Raw genomic sequence first — 19758 nt, forward strand, 5'->3', positions numbered from 1 at the left:
AAAAATGAATGTCATCAAATGATTTCAAAAGTACAGGATTTAGAGTTTTCAATAAAAATCGACAAAAAGATTTTTGAATGACTAATTAATTATATATAAGAGTTTGTAATATTCTGAAAAAGATTTTTTTTAAACTAAAACTTAAAAATTACATAATATATAATAAATAAATTTTATTTCCGACTATTTTCGCACCTTAGTCTGGCTGAAAAATTGTTTTTAGGGGAAATTTTGTCACTCCTCTATGGCTGTCACCCAGAGTGGACCGCCACCCCCTTAGCTACGCTAGTGACTATAACAGTATCCTGCATATAGTTTTTAGTACATTTTGCATATTCCATTACTTAAGTTTGATGTTAAACTCGAATTAAATCTAAATTTAAATTTTAGCCTGAAAAGCTATGTAGACAGTCCCTGTTTTATTCAATGCTAATTTGTAAACCTATTTTAATTATCTTGAATTAACTATAAAAAATAAATATTATATACTATGACTAATTTAATTAATCTTAAGCTAAGTATTACAATTACTGAGAATTATTTTTAAGTTTTTAATTGATATTAGCAATTGTATGCGATATATAACAACTAATAATAATCAAATAAATAAGCAATTATGTGTTTGATGTTTCTTTTGGATTAGATTTTGACTGATGGATTACTGATGCACAAAGTTTGTTAATCCAAACATATGTTATTGTGGCAAGTTCACGGATGCTGCGATGATGCTGATAAGGATGTAGAAAAAAAAGGCATGGTAGAAAAGGTTGATATGACGTCAATTCAAGGCACACACACACACACACAGTTATTTTGTACAATTCATAGGGGCTGGCATAGTTATTTGTGGACATTGGAAAGAAAAAGACAAAGAAAACAAAAGAGAAACTGTTTATTTCAAGATAAAGACTGTTTCTCATAAAATCAGATCTTGATTTCTGAGTGGTCCCAGAATTGGTTGTTGAGTATCAGTTGAAAATGCATCAATTAAGAGAGAAGAGTATGGGGGGGGGCCATCAAAGTGAAGACAACCGCTGTGAATGAGGCTATAAAATCGTCCATCCATGGAAGTACTTGTACATTTATTGCTTTTTACTGATATGGTAATTAAGTTTGGGATGAAATTCAGTTGGGACAGAGGTCAGGGGGCAATAAACCTGTAGCCCAACAAATTCAAGTGAGCATAAAAAAAACTAAAGATTGTTGTCCAGGAATTGGGGTGAGGGTTGCCGAAGTTCTGGGTGTAATGGAAATACTTGGATCCTCCACTTTGGAGACTGAGCGTGACTGGACCTAGAGAAGGGCAAAAGACAAAGGGACAGAGGCTTCCGATTAGCTGATGACCATTTGCGACCGGTATTGGAGTTACAGCTAACCAATTCTCAATATAAGGAAAAGCGAAGACATCTGAGATGACACACAGTCATGCATGTTCTTCGCCCCCCCCCCCCTGCATCCTAGTTAAGACTGTTTTCTTTCTGAGTTGATTTTTTTTTAAACTATAAATTGATGATAAACGAAGAACTTTGTTAGCGAGCGGTTACCAGCCCCTATGAATTGTACAAAGTAACCAATGCCTATGAACATTCTAACTTGTAATCTTTAGCGCAATAATTATTTTGCATTATGAAAAAAGACTGATCCTTGACTTCTTTTGTCTTTGTTTATCGAATTCCTGTTGCATGGAAGTGCAGTCTATTTCAGAACGGCCCTATTGATGCAGTTTGAAAGCCGAACCAAGATTTTAGGACAGGTGGACGAACCACAGCGGTGTGGGAGCAAATCCTACCACTAGACGGAGGTAAAGGTGATGCCACGGGGATTGGAGCCAGGTGCACGTTTCTTCCAAGCTGTGCACTTGCTCTGGCCTGTAGGGGTTTCATTATTGATTAATTTGTATTTATCATATATCAGATTTTGCCAAATTCTAAATATAATATTTTTCTCTATAATTTTTATTCCATTCAACAAGACTAAATTATTTCCCTTTTTCCTTCATATGTGGTCAGCCTTACTCGACTTTTCAATACCTCCACACATTACCGCATTCTAATGTTCATCTAACTTTACCTTTTGTGAGCAGCATGCTTTTCTGTATAATAGCACACAAACAGTTTTTGTTCATGGTGTTTTCTTTAGGAGGCTAAATTCAAACAATATGTTTTTGGAGTCTTATCTCCTTAGTACTTTCCTGATATCATATAGATCAAGCATATGAAACACACGGCCCACGGTCTGCATGCAGCCCATCATAGACACGTTTGCGGCCCACACAAATGATCTTCCTTTCTCCCACAATTCATTGGCATAGGGTTTGGTACGTTTCGGCATAGTAGAAGTGGGAGGAGATAATTTTCAGTCAAGATGTATAAAAAAACAAAACATCTAAGCTAAATAATAATTTAGACTAATTTTTTTTTTTTTTTTTTTTGTATGGGTGCACCTAACTACTAGAATTAACTAAAGTTTCCTTATTCTAATGTGTATTTTTTTTTTTATTATTTTAAAACGATATTTTCATCATATTGGTGCTACCATCCTTTATTTAAAATGAAAGTTAAACAGTTATATTGAATTAAACAGTAATATTGAATTTTGTGGATTATCTCTCTTTGAAAATGCAGTAAAACTATTTTTTGAATCTGTCTTTATAAAAGATAATGATTTTATTTAAAACTATACGAAAAATTAATTTAATTACATTTGTATTTTGTAAATTAAGCATGCAGCCAATTATTGGTCATTAATTTTGTCACATAAATATTTGTTTAATCTATTTAGATTTTTAAAGTTTGAACTTGACTTTTTAATTTAGTAGTAAAGTTCAGTAATTTTTTCCAATTTTTAGCTTTCGTTCAAAAATTAAAGTATATTTTTATTATTAAAACTTTCATCTTTGCTGATTTTATTAAAAAAATAAAGGTTAAGAATGTATTTTTAAAGGTAGTAGTGAGTTTTAAAAATCGCTGGTCAAAAAATATTAATTTCTTTTTTGGTCTGAGCTGGTCGTGTTCAACTTTTGCGGCCTTCATGACAATATGAATCAACAACTCCTATGGCCCTAAGGAGACTTTGAGTTTGATATGTCTTATATAGATTACATATCCTCTCCTTTAATGTCCATAATGTAGAATGGCTTTAGTTCACTCTAACAAGACTAATGATGAAGAAAGCTTCTGTCACAATTCTTTCCTTATGAGCTGACTCAAATTGTTGATAAATCTACTCACATACTCAATGTTCATGAACAGTTCATGACTTCTTGATCTCTTTGTAACAACTAGCTCTGAACAGAGAACATCTAATGTTTTATCTATACTAGGATTCCTTGATCACTCAGTTGTTTCAATTAAGACCAATTCTAAATGAAAGAAAACTTTGGATGTCTGTTTCTGTCACTGAGTTTACCAATAATCAAAAGTTAATTGGGACAGCTTTAGAGCTTTCGTCCCTAAAATTACCTTGCATACTATTTTCAGAAAAGAAATGTGGCCTGTATTGCTTCCAATATAGCTGATTGGATAATCATTCTTAATGAGAGTTTTATTGACAAAAACCCCATAGAAATGCCATTGAAAATAGATAACGTTCAGCATAAAGATTTTTTCCCCTAGATTAATAGAAACAATATTCTGTTAAACTGATTGAATAAAAATCCAAATAAGTTTCTAAAGATGTAAGATTATAAGAACTTTCATTTAAATTCCTTAAAGACTCATTTCTTATTGTCAGGTGATTCTGCATCCCCAAAATCATTACTTGCAAAACCTGTGGAAATGCCAGTGAAAATAGTTTATAATAGATTAGCAAGGCTACCCGACGTTGCCCGGGGTAAAAGTGTAATGTATTTATATTAAAACTTCTATTTCTCTATCCGTCTCTCTATATTTCTCTCTTTCCTTCTCCCCGGTTTCCCTCCTCCTTCATCTTACTTCTCCACCCAGCCCATTCTTCTTTCCAGACATACACACAGACTTTGATGAATGAGTCGATATAAGGGAATTCAGTTTCTTCTCTTTATTTAGTACATAATGTGAATGGAAACCGACCCTCTCACCGAATGAAATCTGTCCCAGTTTAGGATCAACTAATTTTTTTTTTCTAAATATTAGATATTATTCATCTGGGGCACTGACGATTAAGACAATATCAACTTTGTGGTTATTTGTTTTATTGTTTCTTTTTACTTTTAGTCGAATATGTAAATGTAATAAGTCATTTACTGTATTTAGCATAATGGCATTTTTTACTAGTAATAAAAATAGACATATTTCTCCATTCCTTTTTTATATATTGTTTGTGTTAATATTTTAGTAGTGATGCCCCATTTTAATTATTACTCACAAGACCAGTGGAAATATGTTTAAATTGGCTTGTAATAGAATAAGCCATCTATATTGTTCAGTATGAAAGACATTTTTATAGATTAATATAAACATTTTTATGTTAAACTGACGAAATAAAATCGAAAATAATTATCCAATGATTACAAAGAATCTATTTTTACACTCTTTAAAAAATTGTTTTCTTTCTTTTCAGGAAAAGTCATAAAATTACAGCTAATAGGTAAATTTCATCATTTTTTTTTCATGCTATCAGAAAAGCTGATAATAATTTTTAATGTTTGTCGACAAATCATCTCTTCTGTTCAGTATAAACGCATATTTATACATTAATAAAAACAATTTTTACTTAAATTATCTGAATAAAAATCGAAATAATTATCAAAAGATTTAAGAAAGATCTTAAGTCAAAGAAACTCATGAAACAACAGTCAATAGGTCTATTTCATCATTCCTGATTTTTTGTTTTGTTTTATTGTTCATTTTAAATGTCTTGGGTTTCAGGTGCAATCTGCATTATCACATGCTATTTCCATTAATCACTTTATTTTTATTACTGTGGAAATCTCATTGAAAACAAATGGTTCTATTAGCTAGTTAAATAATAAATCATTAGTTCTGTTCAGTATAAAGGAAATTTTTTGGATTAACACCAACAATTTCCTCATGAATTAATCAAATAAAAATCGAAATATTGTAGTTATTTTACCAAAAAAAAAAACAAAAAAAAAAACGGTTAAATTGTCACTTATTGAAATTGGTAAGATATTGAAATAAAGCATACAGAAGAAGACACACAAGACTGATATAAAAAGATAGGTATTATAAAAATATATAAACAAATACAGGAAATATTTTGCGGACTAATTGTATTTTGTAACTTGAATAAGATCCACTATGATATACAGTGGGTAGCAAAAATATTTGGTAGATTGTTTTTCTTCGTATTTCTCAAAATATGTCAAGTTAATTTGAATGAAATTTACAATCTTTGAACAGATTATGTATCTAAAAATAAAAGGGATATATATTATATATTTAGTTGGCAAATATTTATTAACGAAAAATCAAATTATCCATATGCAAAAGTACTTAATACATTTACTAATATTTAGTTGTATATCCTCTGTTCTGTTTTGCAGCCTCCAAATGCTTTCCATAACTGCCTACTAGTTTCTTACAAGCACTTGCTGGTAGTTTTAGCCATTTTTCTTTGCAAATTTTTCTCAATTCCTTGATATACTTGGGATCTCTTGCATGCATTCCTTAATTTGAACTTTTTCACTGGAATGTAGGTCGGATGACTGACTAGACAACTGTAGAACGTTAATCCCATTATCCTTAAAGCATTTCATAGTTATTTTAGCCTTGCGCTCGAGATTATTGTCTTGCTGGAAGATAAAAATCACGGCCCAATCCTAAATCTGCAGCATTATTGAACAGATGCATTAAATAAATCTTTGTGTATTTTGCTGCATTCATTTTCCTTTCTATGTTTTCAATTCCTCCAAGTTCATTTGTAGAAAAGCAGCCCCAAATCATCACACTTCCACCTCCAAATTTACAGAAGGATTGGCATTAGATGGTTTAATTTCTGTGCCCTTTTTACCGAATATTTGAAAAAGAATTTGTGTTTGAATTGTTGTTTTTTGTTGTTCTTTTCTGATGATGTCACAGACAAACATGTCAAGTATATTTTTTCATTAAAATTTTTGTTCTATTTTTCGTGTATTTTATTTACCACTAGCAGTAAATAGTTAACAAAATATTTGAAAAAGAATTTATATTTTAATTATTGTTTTTTTTCTTTTCGGATGATATCACAGGAAAACATATTCAGTTACAGCAAAGGGGGTATGTTTTACATTACAGTTTTTATTCACTTTTTCCTGTATGTTATTTACCATTTGTAGTTAATAGGTATTAAAATATTTGAAAAAGATATTATATTTTAATTGTTTTTGTTTCTTTTCAGATGATGTAACAAGAAAACTTGTCGAGTTGCAGCGAACAGGTATATTTTTTAATCACAATTTGTATTTTTTTTACATGTATTTAATTTACCACTACTTATTAATTTACCAAATATTTGAAAAAGATATTATATTTCAATTGTTTTTGTTTCTTTTCAGATGGTGTAACAAGAAAACTTGTCGAGTTGCAGCGAAGAGGTATATTTTTTAATCACAATTTGTATTTTTTTTACATGTATTTAATTTACCACTACTTATTAATTTACCAAATATTTGAAAAAGATATTATATTTAAATTATTGTATTTTAATTAACAACTACTTGTTATTAGTTTTCCAAATAGAAAACAAGATATTATATTTGAATTGTAGTTTTTTTGTCTTTTTCAGAGGATGTCGCAGAGAAACATTTGGAGTTGCAGCAAAGAGGTACATTATTTCATTACAATTTTTATTCATTTTTTTCATGTATTTTATTTACCACTAGTAGTTATTAGTTTTCCAAATAGAAAACAAGATATTATATTTGAATTGTTGTTTTGTTTTTTTTTCAGAGGATGTCACAGAGAAACATTTCGAGTTGCAGCAAAGAGGTACATTATTTCATTACAATTTTTATTCATTTTTTTCATGTATTTTATTTAGCACTAGTAGTTATTAGTTTTCCTAATAGAAAACAAGATATTTTATTTGAATTGTAGTGTTTTTGTCTTTATCAGAGGATGTCACAGAGAAACATTTGGAGTTGCAGCAAAGAGGTACATGATTTCATTACAATTTTTATTCATTTTTTTATGTATTTTATTTACCACTAGTAGTTATTAGTTTTCCAAATAGAAAACAAGATATTATATTTGAATTGTTGTTTTTTTTTTTTGTCTTTTTCAGAGGATGTCGCAGAGAAACATTTCGAGTTGCGGCAAAGAGGTACATTATTTCATTACAATTTTTATTCATTTTTTCATGTATTTTATTTACCACTAGTAGTTATTAGTTTTCCTAATAGAAAACAAGATATATTTGAATTGTGTTTTTTTTTTTGTCTTTTTAAGAGGATGTCGCAGAGAAACATTTGGAGTTGCAGCAAAGAGGTACATTTTTTCATTACAATTTTTAGTCATTTTTTTATGTATTTTATTTAGCACTAGTAGTTATTAGTTTTCCTAATAGAAAACAAGATATTTTATTTGAATTGTAGTTTTTTTGTCTTTTTCAGAGGATGTCACAGAGAAACATTTGGAGTTGCAGCAAAGAGGTACATTATTTCATTACAATTTTTATTCATTTTTTTCATGTATTTTATTTACCACTAGTAGTTATTAGTTTTCCAAATAGAAAACAAGATATTATATTTGAATTGTTGTTTTTCTGTTTTTTTCAGAGGATGTTACTGAGAAACATTTGGCATTTCAGCAAAGAGGTACATTTTTTCATTACAATTTTATTCATTTTTTTCATGTATTTTATTTAGCACTAGTAGTTATTAGTTTTCCTAATAGAAAACAAGATATTTTATTTGAATTGTAGTTTTTTTGTCTTTTTCAGAGGATGTCACAGAGAAACATTTCGAGTTGCAGCAAAGAGGTACATTATTTCATTACAATTTTTATTCATTTTTTCTTGTATTTTATTTAGCACTAGTAGTTATTAGTTTTCCTAATAGAAAACAAGATATTTTATTTGAATTGTAGTGTTTTTGTCTTTATCAGAGGATGTCACAGAGAAACATTTCGAGTTGCAGCAAAGAGGTACATGATTTCATTACAATTTTTATTCATTTTTTTATGTATTTTATTTACCACTAGTAGTTATTAGTTTTCCAAATAGAAAACAAGATATTATATTTGAATTGTTGTTTTGTTTTTTTTTCAGAGGATGTCACAGAGAAACATTTCGAGTTGCAGCAAAGAGGTACATTATTTCATTACAATTTTTATTCATTTTTTTCATGTATTTTATTTAGCACTAGTAGTTATTAGTTTTCCAAATAGAAAACAAGATATTATATTTGAATTGTTGTTTTTTTTTTTGTCTTTTTCAGAGGATGTCGCAGAGAAACATTTGGAGTTGCGGCAAAGAGGTACATTATTTCATTACAATTTTTATTCATTTTTTTATGTATTTTATTTACCACTAGTAGTTATTAGTTTTCCTAATAGAAAACAAGATATTTTATTTGAATTGTAGTTTTTTTGTCCTTTTCAGAGGATGTCGCAGAGAAACATTTGGAGTTGCAACAAAGAGGTACATTATTTCATTACAATTTTTATTCATTTTTTTCATGTATTTTATTTACCACTAGTAGTTATTAGTTTTCCAAATAGAAAACAAGATATTATATTTGAATTGTTGTTTTTTTTTTTTTCAGAGGATGTCACTGAGAAACATTTGGCATTTCAGCAAAGAGGTACATTTTTTCATTATAATTTTTATTCATTTTTTTCATGTATTTTATTTACCACTAGTAGTTTTTAGTTTTCCAAATAGAAAGCAAGATATTATATTTGAATTGTTGTTTTTCTGTTTTTTTCAGAGGATGTAGCAGAGAAACATGCCAAGTTGCAGCAAAGAGGTACATTATTTCATTACAATTTTTATTCATTTTTTTATGTATTTTATTTACCACTAGTAGTTATTAGTTTTCCAAAAAGAAAACAAGATATTATATTTGAATTGTTGTTTTTCTGTCTTTTTCAGAGGATGTAGCAGAGAAACATGCCAAGTTGCAGCAAAGAGGTACATTATTTCATTACAATTTTTATTCATTTTTTCATGTATTTTATTTACCACTAGTAGTTATTAGTTTTCCAAATATTAAACAAGATATTATATTTGAATTGTAGTTTTTTTGTCTTTTTCAGAGGATGTCGCAGAGAAACTTGCTGAGTTGCAGCAAAGAGGTACATTATTTCATTACAATTTTTATTCATTTCTTCATTTATTTTATTTACCATCAGTAGTTATTAGTTTTCCAAATATTAAACAAGATATTATATTTGAATTGTTGTTTTTTTGTCTTTTTCAGAGGATGTCGCTGAGAAACATTTGGAGTTGCAACAAAGAGGTACATTATTTCATTACAATTTTTATTCATTTTTTCTTCTATTTTATTTACCACTAGTAGTTATTAGTTTTCCAAATATTAAACAAGATATTATATTTGAATTGTAGTTTTTTTGTCTTTTTCAGAGGATGTCGCAGAGAAACTTGCTGAGTTGCAGCAAAGAGGTACATTATTTCATTACAATTTTTATTCATTTCTTCATTTATTTTATTTACCATCAGTAGTTATTAGTTTTCCAAATATTAAACAAGATATTATATTTCAATTGTTGTTTTTTTGTCTTTTTCAGAGGGTGTCGCTGAGAAACATTTGGAGTTGCAACAAAGAGGTACATTATTTCATTACAATTTTTATTCATTTTTTCTTCTATTTTATTTACCACTAGTAGTTATTAGTTTTCCAAATATTAAACAAGATATTATATTTGAATTGTAGTTTTTTTGTCTTTTTCAGAGGATGTCGCAGAGAAACTTGCTGAGTTGCAGCAAAGAGGTACATTATTTCATTACAATTTTTATTCATTTCTTCATTTATTTTATTTACCATCAGTAGTTATTAGTTTTCCAAATATTAAACAAGATATTATATTTGAATTGTTGTTTTTTTGTCTTTTTCAGAGGATGTCGCTGAGAAACATTTGGAGTTGCAACAAAGAGGTACATTATTTCATTACAATTTTTATTCATTTTTTCTTCTATTTTATTTACCACTAGTAGTTATTAGTTTTCCAAATATTAAACAAGATATTATATTTGAATTGTAGTTTTTTTGTCTTTTTCAGAGGATGTCGCAGAGAAACTTGCTGAGTTGCAGCAAAGAGGTACATTATTTCATTACAATTTTTATTCATTTCTTCATTTATTTTATTTACCATCAGTAGTTATTAGTTTTCCAAATATTAAACAAGATATTATATTTGAATTGTTGTTTTTTTGTCTTTTTCAGAGGATGTCGCTGAGAAACATTTGGAGTTGCAACAAAGAGGTACATTATTTCATTACAATTTTTATTCATTTTTTCTTCTATTTTATTTACCACTAGTAGTTATTAGTTTTCCAAATATTAAACAAGATATTATATTTGAATTGTAGTTTTTTTGTCTTTTTCAGAGGATGTCGCAGAGAAACTTGCTGAGTTGCAGCAAAGAGGTACATTATTTCATTACAATTTTTATTCATTTCTTCATTTATTTTATTTACCATCAGTAGTTATTAGTTTTCCAAATATTAAACAAGATATTATATTTGAATTGTTGTTTTTTTGTCTTTTTCAGAGGATGTCGCTGAGAAACATTTGGAGTTGCAACAAAGAGGTACATTATTTCATTACAATTTTTATTCATTTTTTCTTGTATTTTATTTACCACTAGTAGTTATTAGTTTTCCAAATATTAAACAAGATATTATATTTGAATTGTAGTTTTTTTGTCTTTTTCAGAGGATGTCGCAGAGAAACTTGCTGAGTTGCAGCAAAGAGGTACATTATTTCATTACAATTTTTATTCATTTCTTCATTTATTTTATTTACCATCAGTAGTTATTAGTTTTCCAAATATTAAACAAGATATTATATTTGAATTGTTGTTTTTTTGTCTTTTTCAGAGGATGTCGCTGAGAAACATTTGGAGTTGCAACAAAGAGGTACATTATTTCATTACAATTTTTATTCATTTTTTCTTGTATTTTATTTACCACTAGTAGTTATTAGTTTTCCTAATAGAAAACAAGATATTATATTTGAATTGTTGTTTTTCAAATAGAAAACAAGATATTATATTTTAGTTTTTTTTTTTTTTCTTTTTCAGAGGATGTCACAGAGAAACATTTGGAGTTGCAGCAAGGAGGTACATTTTTTCATTACAATTTTTATTCATTTTTTCATGTATTTTATTTACCATCAGTAGTTATTAGTTTTCCAAATATTAAACAAGATATTATATTTTAATTGTTGTTTTTTTTTGTTTTTTTCAGAGGATTTCACAGAGAAACATTTCGAGTTGCAGCAAAGAGGTACATTTTTTTATTACAATTTTTATTCATTTTTTCATGTATTTTATTTACCATTAGTTTTCCAAATATTAAACAAGATATTATATTTGAATTGTTGTTTTTTTGTCTTTTTCAGAGGATGTCGCAGAGAAATATGCCAAGTTGCAGCAAAGAGGTACATTATTTCATTACAATTTTTATTCATTTTTTCATGTATTTTATTTATCACTAGTAGTTATTAGTTTTCTAAATATTTAAAAAGAGATATTATATTCGAATTGTTTTTTTCTGTGGGTTTTTTTCAGATGATACAATAGAAAAACATGTCGAGTTGCAGCAAAGAGGTATTTTCTTTATTACAATTTTTATTCTGTTTTCATGTATTTAATTTACCACCAGTTGTTTTTAATTTACCAAATGATTGAAAAAGATATATTTGAATTGTTTTTTTTGTGTGCTTTTTTTTTCCGATGATGTCACAGAAAAACATGTCGAGATGCAGCAAAGAGCTATACTCTTTATTACAATTTTTACTCTGTTTTTCATGTATTTATTTTACTACTAGTAGTTATTAGTTTACCAATTATTTGAAAAAGATATTATATTGGAATTGTTGTTTTTTTGTGTTTTTTTTTATCAGATGATGTCACAGGAAATCATGTCAACTTGGAGCAAAGAGGTGTATTATTCATTAAGATTTTTATTCTTTTTCATGTATTTTATTTACCATTGGTGGTTAATAGTTATCAAAAGATTTGAAAAATAAATATTATATTTTAATTGTTGTTTTTTGTGTTTTTTATATGATGATGTCACAGATTAACACGTTTTATTTACCATTCGTAGTATATATGTTATCAAAATATTTGAAAAAGATAATTTTTTTGAATTGCTGTTTTTTGTGGGTTTTTGCAGTAGAGAGGCATATTTTTTCATTACTATTTTCATTCTTTTTTTCATGTATGTTATTTACCATTAGCAGTTAATAAGTTTTAAATTTTTTGAAAAAGATATTATATTTGAACTGTTGTTTTTTGTGTTTGTTTTAGATGATGTCACAGAGAAACCTGTCGAGTTGCAGCAAAGAGGTATATTTTTTCATTAAAATTTTTATTCTTTTGTCATGTATTTAATTTACCACTTGTAGGTATTAGTTTACCAAATATTTGAAAAAGATATTATATTTGAATTGTTGTGTTTTTTTTTCAGATGATGTCACAGAGAAACATATCGAGCTGCAGCAAAGAGGTATATTTTTTCATTACAGTTTTTTTTTTCATGTATTGTAGTCGTTTTTAGTTTACCAATTATAAAAAAAAGATATTATATTTGAATTGTTGTTTTCTGTTGGGTTTTTTTCAGAGGATGTAACAGAAAAACATATCGAGTGGCAGCAAAGAGGTATATCTTTTCATTACAATTTTTATTCGTTTTTAATGTATTTTATTTACCACTAGTAGTTATTAGTTTACTGTCAGACATTATCTAGCATTTGTTAGTAGTGGAACTCACTGACTGTCACTGTCATCAATTTGGTTTTCTGGCATTTAGTGTTGGTTTGGAGCGATATTTCATGGGTGCTTGCACTCATTGGTGAGCATGCTCAATGTCGGTCTCCATTGAACTGGACTGAAAGCGTCTGTTTTTAACCATCAGGCATTGTCGGCATAAGCATCCACTAGATACTTTGTGTACTCTAGAATTTAATTGTCTGTCTTTCACTGGTGGTTATTTGAGTTTATAAGTAGTTAATTGTGTTTGGTCATAATCAGTGATAGTCAGTCACTATTGATCATGATCAGTGTCAAGCCCATTGGACTGCAATAAAAAGAAGTGACCTGTCTTTATATTCGTACTCTGTCAGCCATTGTCTAGCCTTTTTATCCCATAGCAGACACTGTTGGGTCACTGGTGGTTATGAATGTGACTGACAATAATTTTTAGGTGGTTACTGTCACTTCTTGACAGGAGCAGGAACTGTCGGGAACTGGCTAGCAAATCGCCTGTCTCCAATTGTCAGGCACTGTCACTGAGTGTTTGGCGTCATCACTTTTAAGTTGGGTACTGTCACTTCATAGCACTGGCTGGTGCTATCAATCGCTGTCTGGCTTGCACTGACGGGCACTTGCTGTCTTAATAACTGGTGTTCAATGGCAGACATGACCAGTAAGGAGTATTGTTTAAAGCCTGAGCAAAACAAGGAGCATGATGTACTTATGCAGAATTTGTATTTGCTAGTTATGATGGTAAATTTACATGCAATTGTATATAGTAGTGTTTGTATATGAAAATGTTATGGGAAAATCTCTTATTATTTTCATACGGTCACAACTGTTTAAATGTATGCTGCAAACCTAATTCAATGACTGTCTTCCCCAAACAAATAAAAAAATAAATCTATCTATATATATAAAAATGTAATTCTTGGTTCGTTCAAAATCGATAAAACCATATTTCTACATTACCAACTTAATTGAAATTTTCGGAAAATCTATCTGTAAAGTCAATGAGTGTTTTCATATCATTAAAATAATTTAACATTGCGAATTATAAAAATATAAAATAAAATAAAAATATTTTTCGTAACTGCGAGACTATCCTCCATTTCATTTCTGGTAGAAATGAGCCTTTCACTTGCACCACGTGTTGTCGACTTTCGAATTACAACATTTCACTATCTACTTAATAGTAGCTAACGTAAGTACGTGAGAAATTAATAAATGTTTAGTAATTTTTTCCTTTTATTATTCTTAAAGAGTAAAACTTTTTTTTATTCATGAAAAGAATTAAGCCAACGTAAATAATGTTTGTAATAGTGCGAAAGGCAATGTAAGTAAATAAAAAAAATGTTATGTGCGCATACGTTAGCTTTGACTAAGGGGGGGTGTAAGGGAACAACCGTTGAATAATTCTGCAGGTCGCCATGGAACTCAACACTCAAGGAGTACCATAAATAGTTTTCATGATATGATGAAATTTTTTTTCGAAATGTGTGTGATCACTTTTCCATGTAAATTTAACTTAAAATGAGCACCCTCTTTCTGGCCACCTGAGTGAAGGGCATTTATTTTCGTGTTTATTGGCTAAAAGGTTTTTTGACAAGGCAGTTTGGTACGCGGCGTCTAACGACATCTCGATTTCCAAGAATCCATTCTTTTGGCTTAAAGCTTTCCTGTTGAAGCCTACCTAAAATAAATTTGTCTAATTCTTAATTTCTTATGTTATTAAAAAAAAAAAAATGGCATCTCGGAACTTTGATAAAATTTTCCATGAAGGCACGTCTCACGTTCGTATATAACAAAATACTTTTTGGGGTGGGCATTGAGTTCCATGGCAAACCAGCAGACTTATCTGTTCATGTAAATTATAAATGTTTGCAAGTGAGAAATTATCAATAAACGGTTTAGTTACTTTTTTTTTTATAATTCATGAAAAGAGTTAAGCCACCGTAAGTCCGTGAGAAATTATTAATAAATGTTTAGTAACTTTTTCCTTTTATTATTCTTAAAGAGTAAAACTTTTTTTATTCATGAAAAGAGTTAAGCCAACGTAAATAAATAAATAAATGTTTGTACACATGACAAATTATCAATAAATGGTTTAGTTACTTTTTTTTTAATGATTTATGAAAAGAGTTAAGCCAACGTAAATAATGTTTGTAAAAGTGCGAAATAAAAAAAAAATGTTACGTGCGCATGCGTTAGCCTTGACTGGGGGGGGACTAAGGGAACGACCATTAAATAATTCTGTGGGTCGCTGTGGAACTCAACGCCCAAGGAATACAAAAAATAGTTTTCATGATATGAAAAAATTTTTTCAAAAAGTGTGTGATCACTTTTCCATGTAAATTTAACTTAAAATGAGCACCCACTTTCTGGTCACCTAAGGAAGGAGCATTTATTTTTGTGTTTATTGGCTTAAAGGTTTTTCGACAAGGCAGTTTGGTACGTGAGTGCATATTTAACAGCCTTCGTTTATGCTCGCGCATAGCGTAAACAAAGGCTATGTCTGTGAAATGGAAAATAGTCCCAGAGTTCAGGGGTTATTACAATGCAAAAGAAATCAAACAAATAACTTTTTAGCCAAGAAACACACAAAAAATAATTAAAAAAATAGCATCCATTTTTTTCTATCGAATTCATTTGCTGTTTTTATTGAAAACTATTTTACACAGGATTTTTGATAAAATTTTCCATTAGGGGCCGTGCGTCTCACGTTCGTATATAACAAATTTTTTTGTGTAGATTTTGGTGTGCTAAAAACGAATCTGCAAACCGTTTCCGTTGCAAAAAATAGTTTTTATGATATGAAGAAATTACTTTTTCGAAAAGTGTTCAATCACTTTTCCATGTAAATTTAACTTAAAATAGCGCCCACTTTCTAGCCACCTGAGAGAGGGGTGATTTTTTCCCATGTTTATTGTCTAAACAGCTTTCGTTTATGCTCACGCATAGCGTAAACAAAGGCTACAGCTGTGAAACAGAAAATAGTCCCAGAGTTCAGGGGTTATTACCATGCAAAAGAAATCAAACAAAAAACCTTTTAGCCAAGAAACACGCAGAAAAATGCCCCTCTCTCAGGTGGCCAGAAAGTAGGTGCTCATTCTAAGTTAAATTTACACAGAAAAGTGATCACCCGCTTTTCGAAAAAGTAATCTCTTCATATCATGAAAACTTTCTTTTTGTGACGGAAACGGTTTGCAGATTTGTTTTTAGCACACCGAAATCTACAATAAAATATTTTGTTATATACGAATGTGAAACGGGCCTTAAAGTAAAATAATACCAATTTTTTTGTGGCAGATTTGCCATTTAGTTGTACAAATATCCTCAAACCAGGTAATCACGAAAAGGGACTAAAAAGTTCTCACCTGTATTGAGCAAAAGTTTAAAACCACCGATTATATGCCAGCCTACGTCACGGTAACATATATTGAGTGAGTTCCTAACAGTATTTTGTATAGTTTTTTTTAGTTTAAACTCATTTTCCCCAAATTTCTCCAAACTTAACGTGTTCGATACAGTCTGCCGCTATTTGTATTTTTCATTGAATGTTTTTGAACCGATTAAACATTATACATTACATAAAAACACTAAAACCTCATCCAGTTAGGTAGAACATTTACTTTTCTTGCCTTTGATAACATTTATTTGTTATATATTTATTTTTTCACAACTTCTTTGTATCTGTTTTTAGTAATACAAACCCTTTTCATTTAATATAACGTTTTGTTGGCTCGAAAAATAGTGTTTATCTGTGTATTTGAAAGCTACAAATGGTGGCGGACACTGTTGATTACGTTAAGTTTGAGAAAGTGAGAGTTAAAACTAAAAAACTATACAAAATACTGTCAGAAATCCACCGATTATGCCAGCCTATGTCATGGTAACATATGTTCGGTGAGTTTCTGACACTGTTTTGTATAGTTTTTAGTTTCCAACTTACTTTCCCAAACTTAACGTATTCAACAGAATCCATGACCATTTCTGTTTTTCAAGCCGATTAAACATTTTACATTACATAAAATCACTAAACAATTACCCAGTTAGGTAGAAACGTAACTTACCTTACCTTTGCTTTCATTTATTTGTTTTTGGACAACTTTTTCGAATCTGTGTATAGTAGACCCCCCCCCCATCCCCATCACCCAAATATTAATTACTAACTCACATTTTTGTATACAGAAAACAAACAAACAAAAAAACATTTAGCGTTTCAACATTTTTGCTACGTTCAGCTTCATCCACTGATCGTTGATCGAGCCCAAACCATAATTGATGGAAACTCCTGAGGATCCAGATCAAATTCTGCAAGAGTACCATTTTTTTTTTTCATTTTCGCCTTCTTTTTCACTTTTTGGAGTGGATTGCTGTACTAAGAATATAAGAAACATGCATTTTCTCTTTTCATCAGACTTTTCCATTACACCAAATTGAGCCACTGCAACGCATGGCAGAGTACAGCTAGTATATCTATAGAAGTGAAAATGTGTGTGTGTGTGTGTGTGTGTGTGTGTGTGTGTGTGTGTACATTTCCCTACCAAATAACTCTGTCAATTTTTAATCTAGAGACTCGAGATTTGACATCAGGAGTATTGAGATTTGAGAAAATCTTTTTAATTGGTTTTCGGCTAGAAATTTAGCTGTCAAAGGGTCAAAGTTCAACGATTTGACCTTTGAAAAATTCTACCAAACTCCTCCGCCAATTTTGGATCTAAACACGTAATATTTTAAATGTAGGTTATTTGGACATGGATCAAATTTTATAATTTGATTTGAGCCCAAAAAAATAAATGTTAAGGATCAAAATTGGGGTCAAAGTTTTTTTAAAAATTTGACCTCTGCGGTCTCTACAAAATTACTGAGTTAATTTCTGGTCTAAACATTTGAAATTTAACATAAAGGGTATTCAGAGATAGAGCAAGCTTTTTAACTGGTTTGGGTAAAAAATTTGAGCTGCCAAGGGGTCAAAGTTCAAAAGATTTTACCTTTGCAGTGTCTTGCCAACTACTCAGACAAATTTTGGTCTAAACATTTGAAATCTTACATAAAGTGTATTCACACGTAGGGCAAGTTATGAACAGTACATAGGGCCCGAGCAAAGCCGGATTGAACTGCGAGTAATATAGAAAAAAAATTTTAAAAAATTACAAAACGATCGAATAATCGATTGACCGAGTTTTATGAAATCGGAAAAGTAATGAAGAAGAAAATAAAAATAAAATTGGGAAACGAAAAAGCGTGAATAAAAATATTTGGTTATAATAATGTAATTCAACAGTCGAAAAATTGAGTTTTCATTAAAAAGCAATCATAACTATTTATTTTACATGTTAATTTTAATTAAAATCAATGTTATATGCTTCATTTTCATGTCGCAAATAGTTAAATATTACTGCATTATTAAAAAAAAATCCTGTATGTTCATGATTCGCAGTAAAAAAAAAAGACCGGCCGTATTGTTTTGGGCAGTGAACGTAAACACAAGATAATTCTGGTTGCTAATGTAAAAAAAAGATATTTAAAGCTAAATGTGTCAGGGAAAAGGTGTAAAAAAGAAAAAGCCCAATTGATAAAGTTCTGTTATTATCTATATAATTATAAAACTCAAATGACCTTGTAACGAGTGTTGTAACCCAACATCCAGTTTACGACTTCCGGTTGCGCATGCGTACATAAACATAAACCCATAACAGCGTAAACAAATAAATACAAATCGCTGAACCGGTTTTGTCCAAACAAACGGACGTCCTTAGAAAAGCGAATATCTTAAATTTATTGAATAAAAAACTTCAAGATATGAGAAGCAAACACAAAACGTGATTACAAATAATACGTATAATCATCGACCTGTTTCATATATACGATATTATACTAAATAATAAATGTGACAATAAAACGTAGTTTTACTATGTACGTTTTCAGCGTCCCATTTTTTTGCATTTAAATTATCCAAATAAACAATTGTTAATACTTTCTGCCTTTTTTTTTTACGAGGGGCGTGCAATAAGTAATGCCCCCGACCCACTTCCAGTTGTCTGATCTAGCTGAAATTTTGCAGGTGCAATGATTTATATATTTATGGGTTATATGGCAAATTACAGCTCTGAAATAATTGTGGTTTCTGTTTTACGGGTGTTTGAACTGACTCAGGTGTGAAATGGAGCTTGTTGAATGTCGAGCAGTGATCCGGTTTTTGTATTTTAAAGGACGCACACCACAGGAAACTTTTGATGAAATGAAAGAAACTTATGGTGATAATGCCCCATCATATGACCTTGTAAAACGTTGGCATTGTGAATTCAAACATGGCCGGAAGTCTGTGGAAACAGCTCCCAGACCTGGTCGCCTCCTCCTTCTGCCATTGATGAGGTATCTGTCCGTCAAGTTGAGGCTGCCATTTTGGAAGATCGGCGCATTACTATTCGCCAAATAGCCCAAGATGTCAAGATTAGTACAGGGTCTGTGGAAACTATCTTCATGACCATTTGTATATGCATAAGGTGCGTGCCAGATGGATTCCCAGGTTGCTCACACCATTCCAGAAGCAAGAACGCATCGAGTGCTCAAGGATGAATTTGGAGATGTGCCAAGAAGATGAGTCAAAGTTTTTCAAAAAAACACATTACACAGGATGAAAACTGGGTCCATCACTATGATCCAGAGACCAAAGCCCAGTCAATGCAGTGGAAGCACTTGGACTCACCACTTCCAAAGAAAGCAAGGGTGCAGCCCTCCGCTGGCAAGGTCATGCTCACAGTCTTCTAGGACCAGGATGGAGTAGTGATGACAGATTTCCTGGCAAAGGATATCACAATTATAGGAGTCTATTATGCTTCACTTTTGAGGACATTAAGGGAAGCTATCAAAATCAAGAGGCGGGGCAAGATCA

At 30.2% G+C, this 19758-nt stretch overlaps 1 protein-coding gene across 50 annotated transcripts in view; it reads left to right on the top strand.

Moving 5' to 3' along the window:
- Window positions 1–19758, top strand: part of LOC145277786 (uncharacterized) — a 212418-nt gene that overhangs the window by 95477 nt on the left and 97183 nt on the right. For 8 of the 50 annotated variants that reach the window (XM_080129551.1, XM_080129552.1, XM_080129553.1 and 5 more), the window contains exons 9-45: window positions 4540–4566; window positions 6319–6357; window positions 6476–6514; window positions 6688–6744; window positions 6870–6908; window positions 7017–7073; window positions 7204–7242; window positions 7368–7406; window positions 7514–7570; window positions 7697–7735; window positions 7843–7899; window positions 8007–8063; window positions 8188–8226; window positions 8357–8395; window positions 8503–8559; window positions 8684–8722; window positions 8849–8887; window positions 9013–9051; window positions 9159–9215; window positions 9341–9379; window positions 9487–9543; window positions 9669–9707; window positions 9815–9871; window positions 9997–10035; window positions 10143–10199; window positions 10325–10363; window positions 10471–10527; window positions 10653–10691; window positions 10799–10855; window positions 10981–11019; window positions 11184–11222; window positions 11350–11388; window positions 11504–11542; window positions 11673–11711; window positions 12417–12455; window positions 12577–12615; window positions 12730–12768. In XM_080129551.1, coding sequence (XP_079985677.1) covers window positions 4540–4566; window positions 6319–6357; window positions 6476–6514; window positions 6688–6744; window positions 6870–6908; window positions 7017–7073; window positions 7204–7242; window positions 7368–7406; window positions 7514–7570; window positions 7697–7735; window positions 7843–7899; window positions 8007–8063; window positions 8188–8226; window positions 8357–8395; window positions 8503–8559; window positions 8684–8722; window positions 8849–8887; window positions 9013–9051; window positions 9159–9215; window positions 9341–9379; window positions 9487–9543; window positions 9669–9707; window positions 9815–9871; window positions 9997–10035; window positions 10143–10199; window positions 10325–10363; window positions 10471–10527; window positions 10653–10691; window positions 10799–10855; window positions 10981–11019; window positions 11184–11222; window positions 11350–11388; window positions 11504–11542; window positions 11673–11711; window positions 12417–12455; window positions 12577–12615; window positions 12730–12768 — 1647 coding nt within the window. The remainder of the gene's footprint in view (window positions 1–4539; window positions 4567–6318; window positions 6358–6475; window positions 6515–6687; window positions 6745–6869; window positions 6909–7016; window positions 7074–7203; window positions 7243–7367; window positions 7407–7513; window positions 7571–7696; window positions 7736–7842; window positions 7900–8006; window positions 8064–8187; window positions 8227–8356; window positions 8396–8502; window positions 8560–8683; window positions 8723–8848; window positions 8888–9012; window positions 9052–9158; window positions 9216–9340; window positions 9380–9486; window positions 9544–9668; window positions 9708–9814; window positions 9872–9996; window positions 10036–10142; window positions 10200–10324; window positions 10364–10470; window positions 10528–10652; window positions 10692–10798; window positions 10856–10980; window positions 11020–11183; window positions 11223–11349; window positions 11389–11503; window positions 11543–11672; window positions 11712–12416; window positions 12456–12576; window positions 12616–12729; window positions 12769–19758) is intronic. The other 42 variants (XM_080129579.1, XM_080129556.1, XM_080129568.1 and 39 more) reach the window with 41 other exon arrangements.

The sequence above is a fragment of the Euprymna scolopes genome, chromosome 6 (genome assembly GCF_053919585.1).
Source record: "Euprymna scolopes isolate OS-2025 chromosome 6, ASM5391958v1, whole genome shotgun sequence".
Lineage (NCBI taxonomy): Eukaryota > Metazoa > Mollusca > Cephalopoda > Sepiida > Sepiolidae > Euprymna > Euprymna scolopes.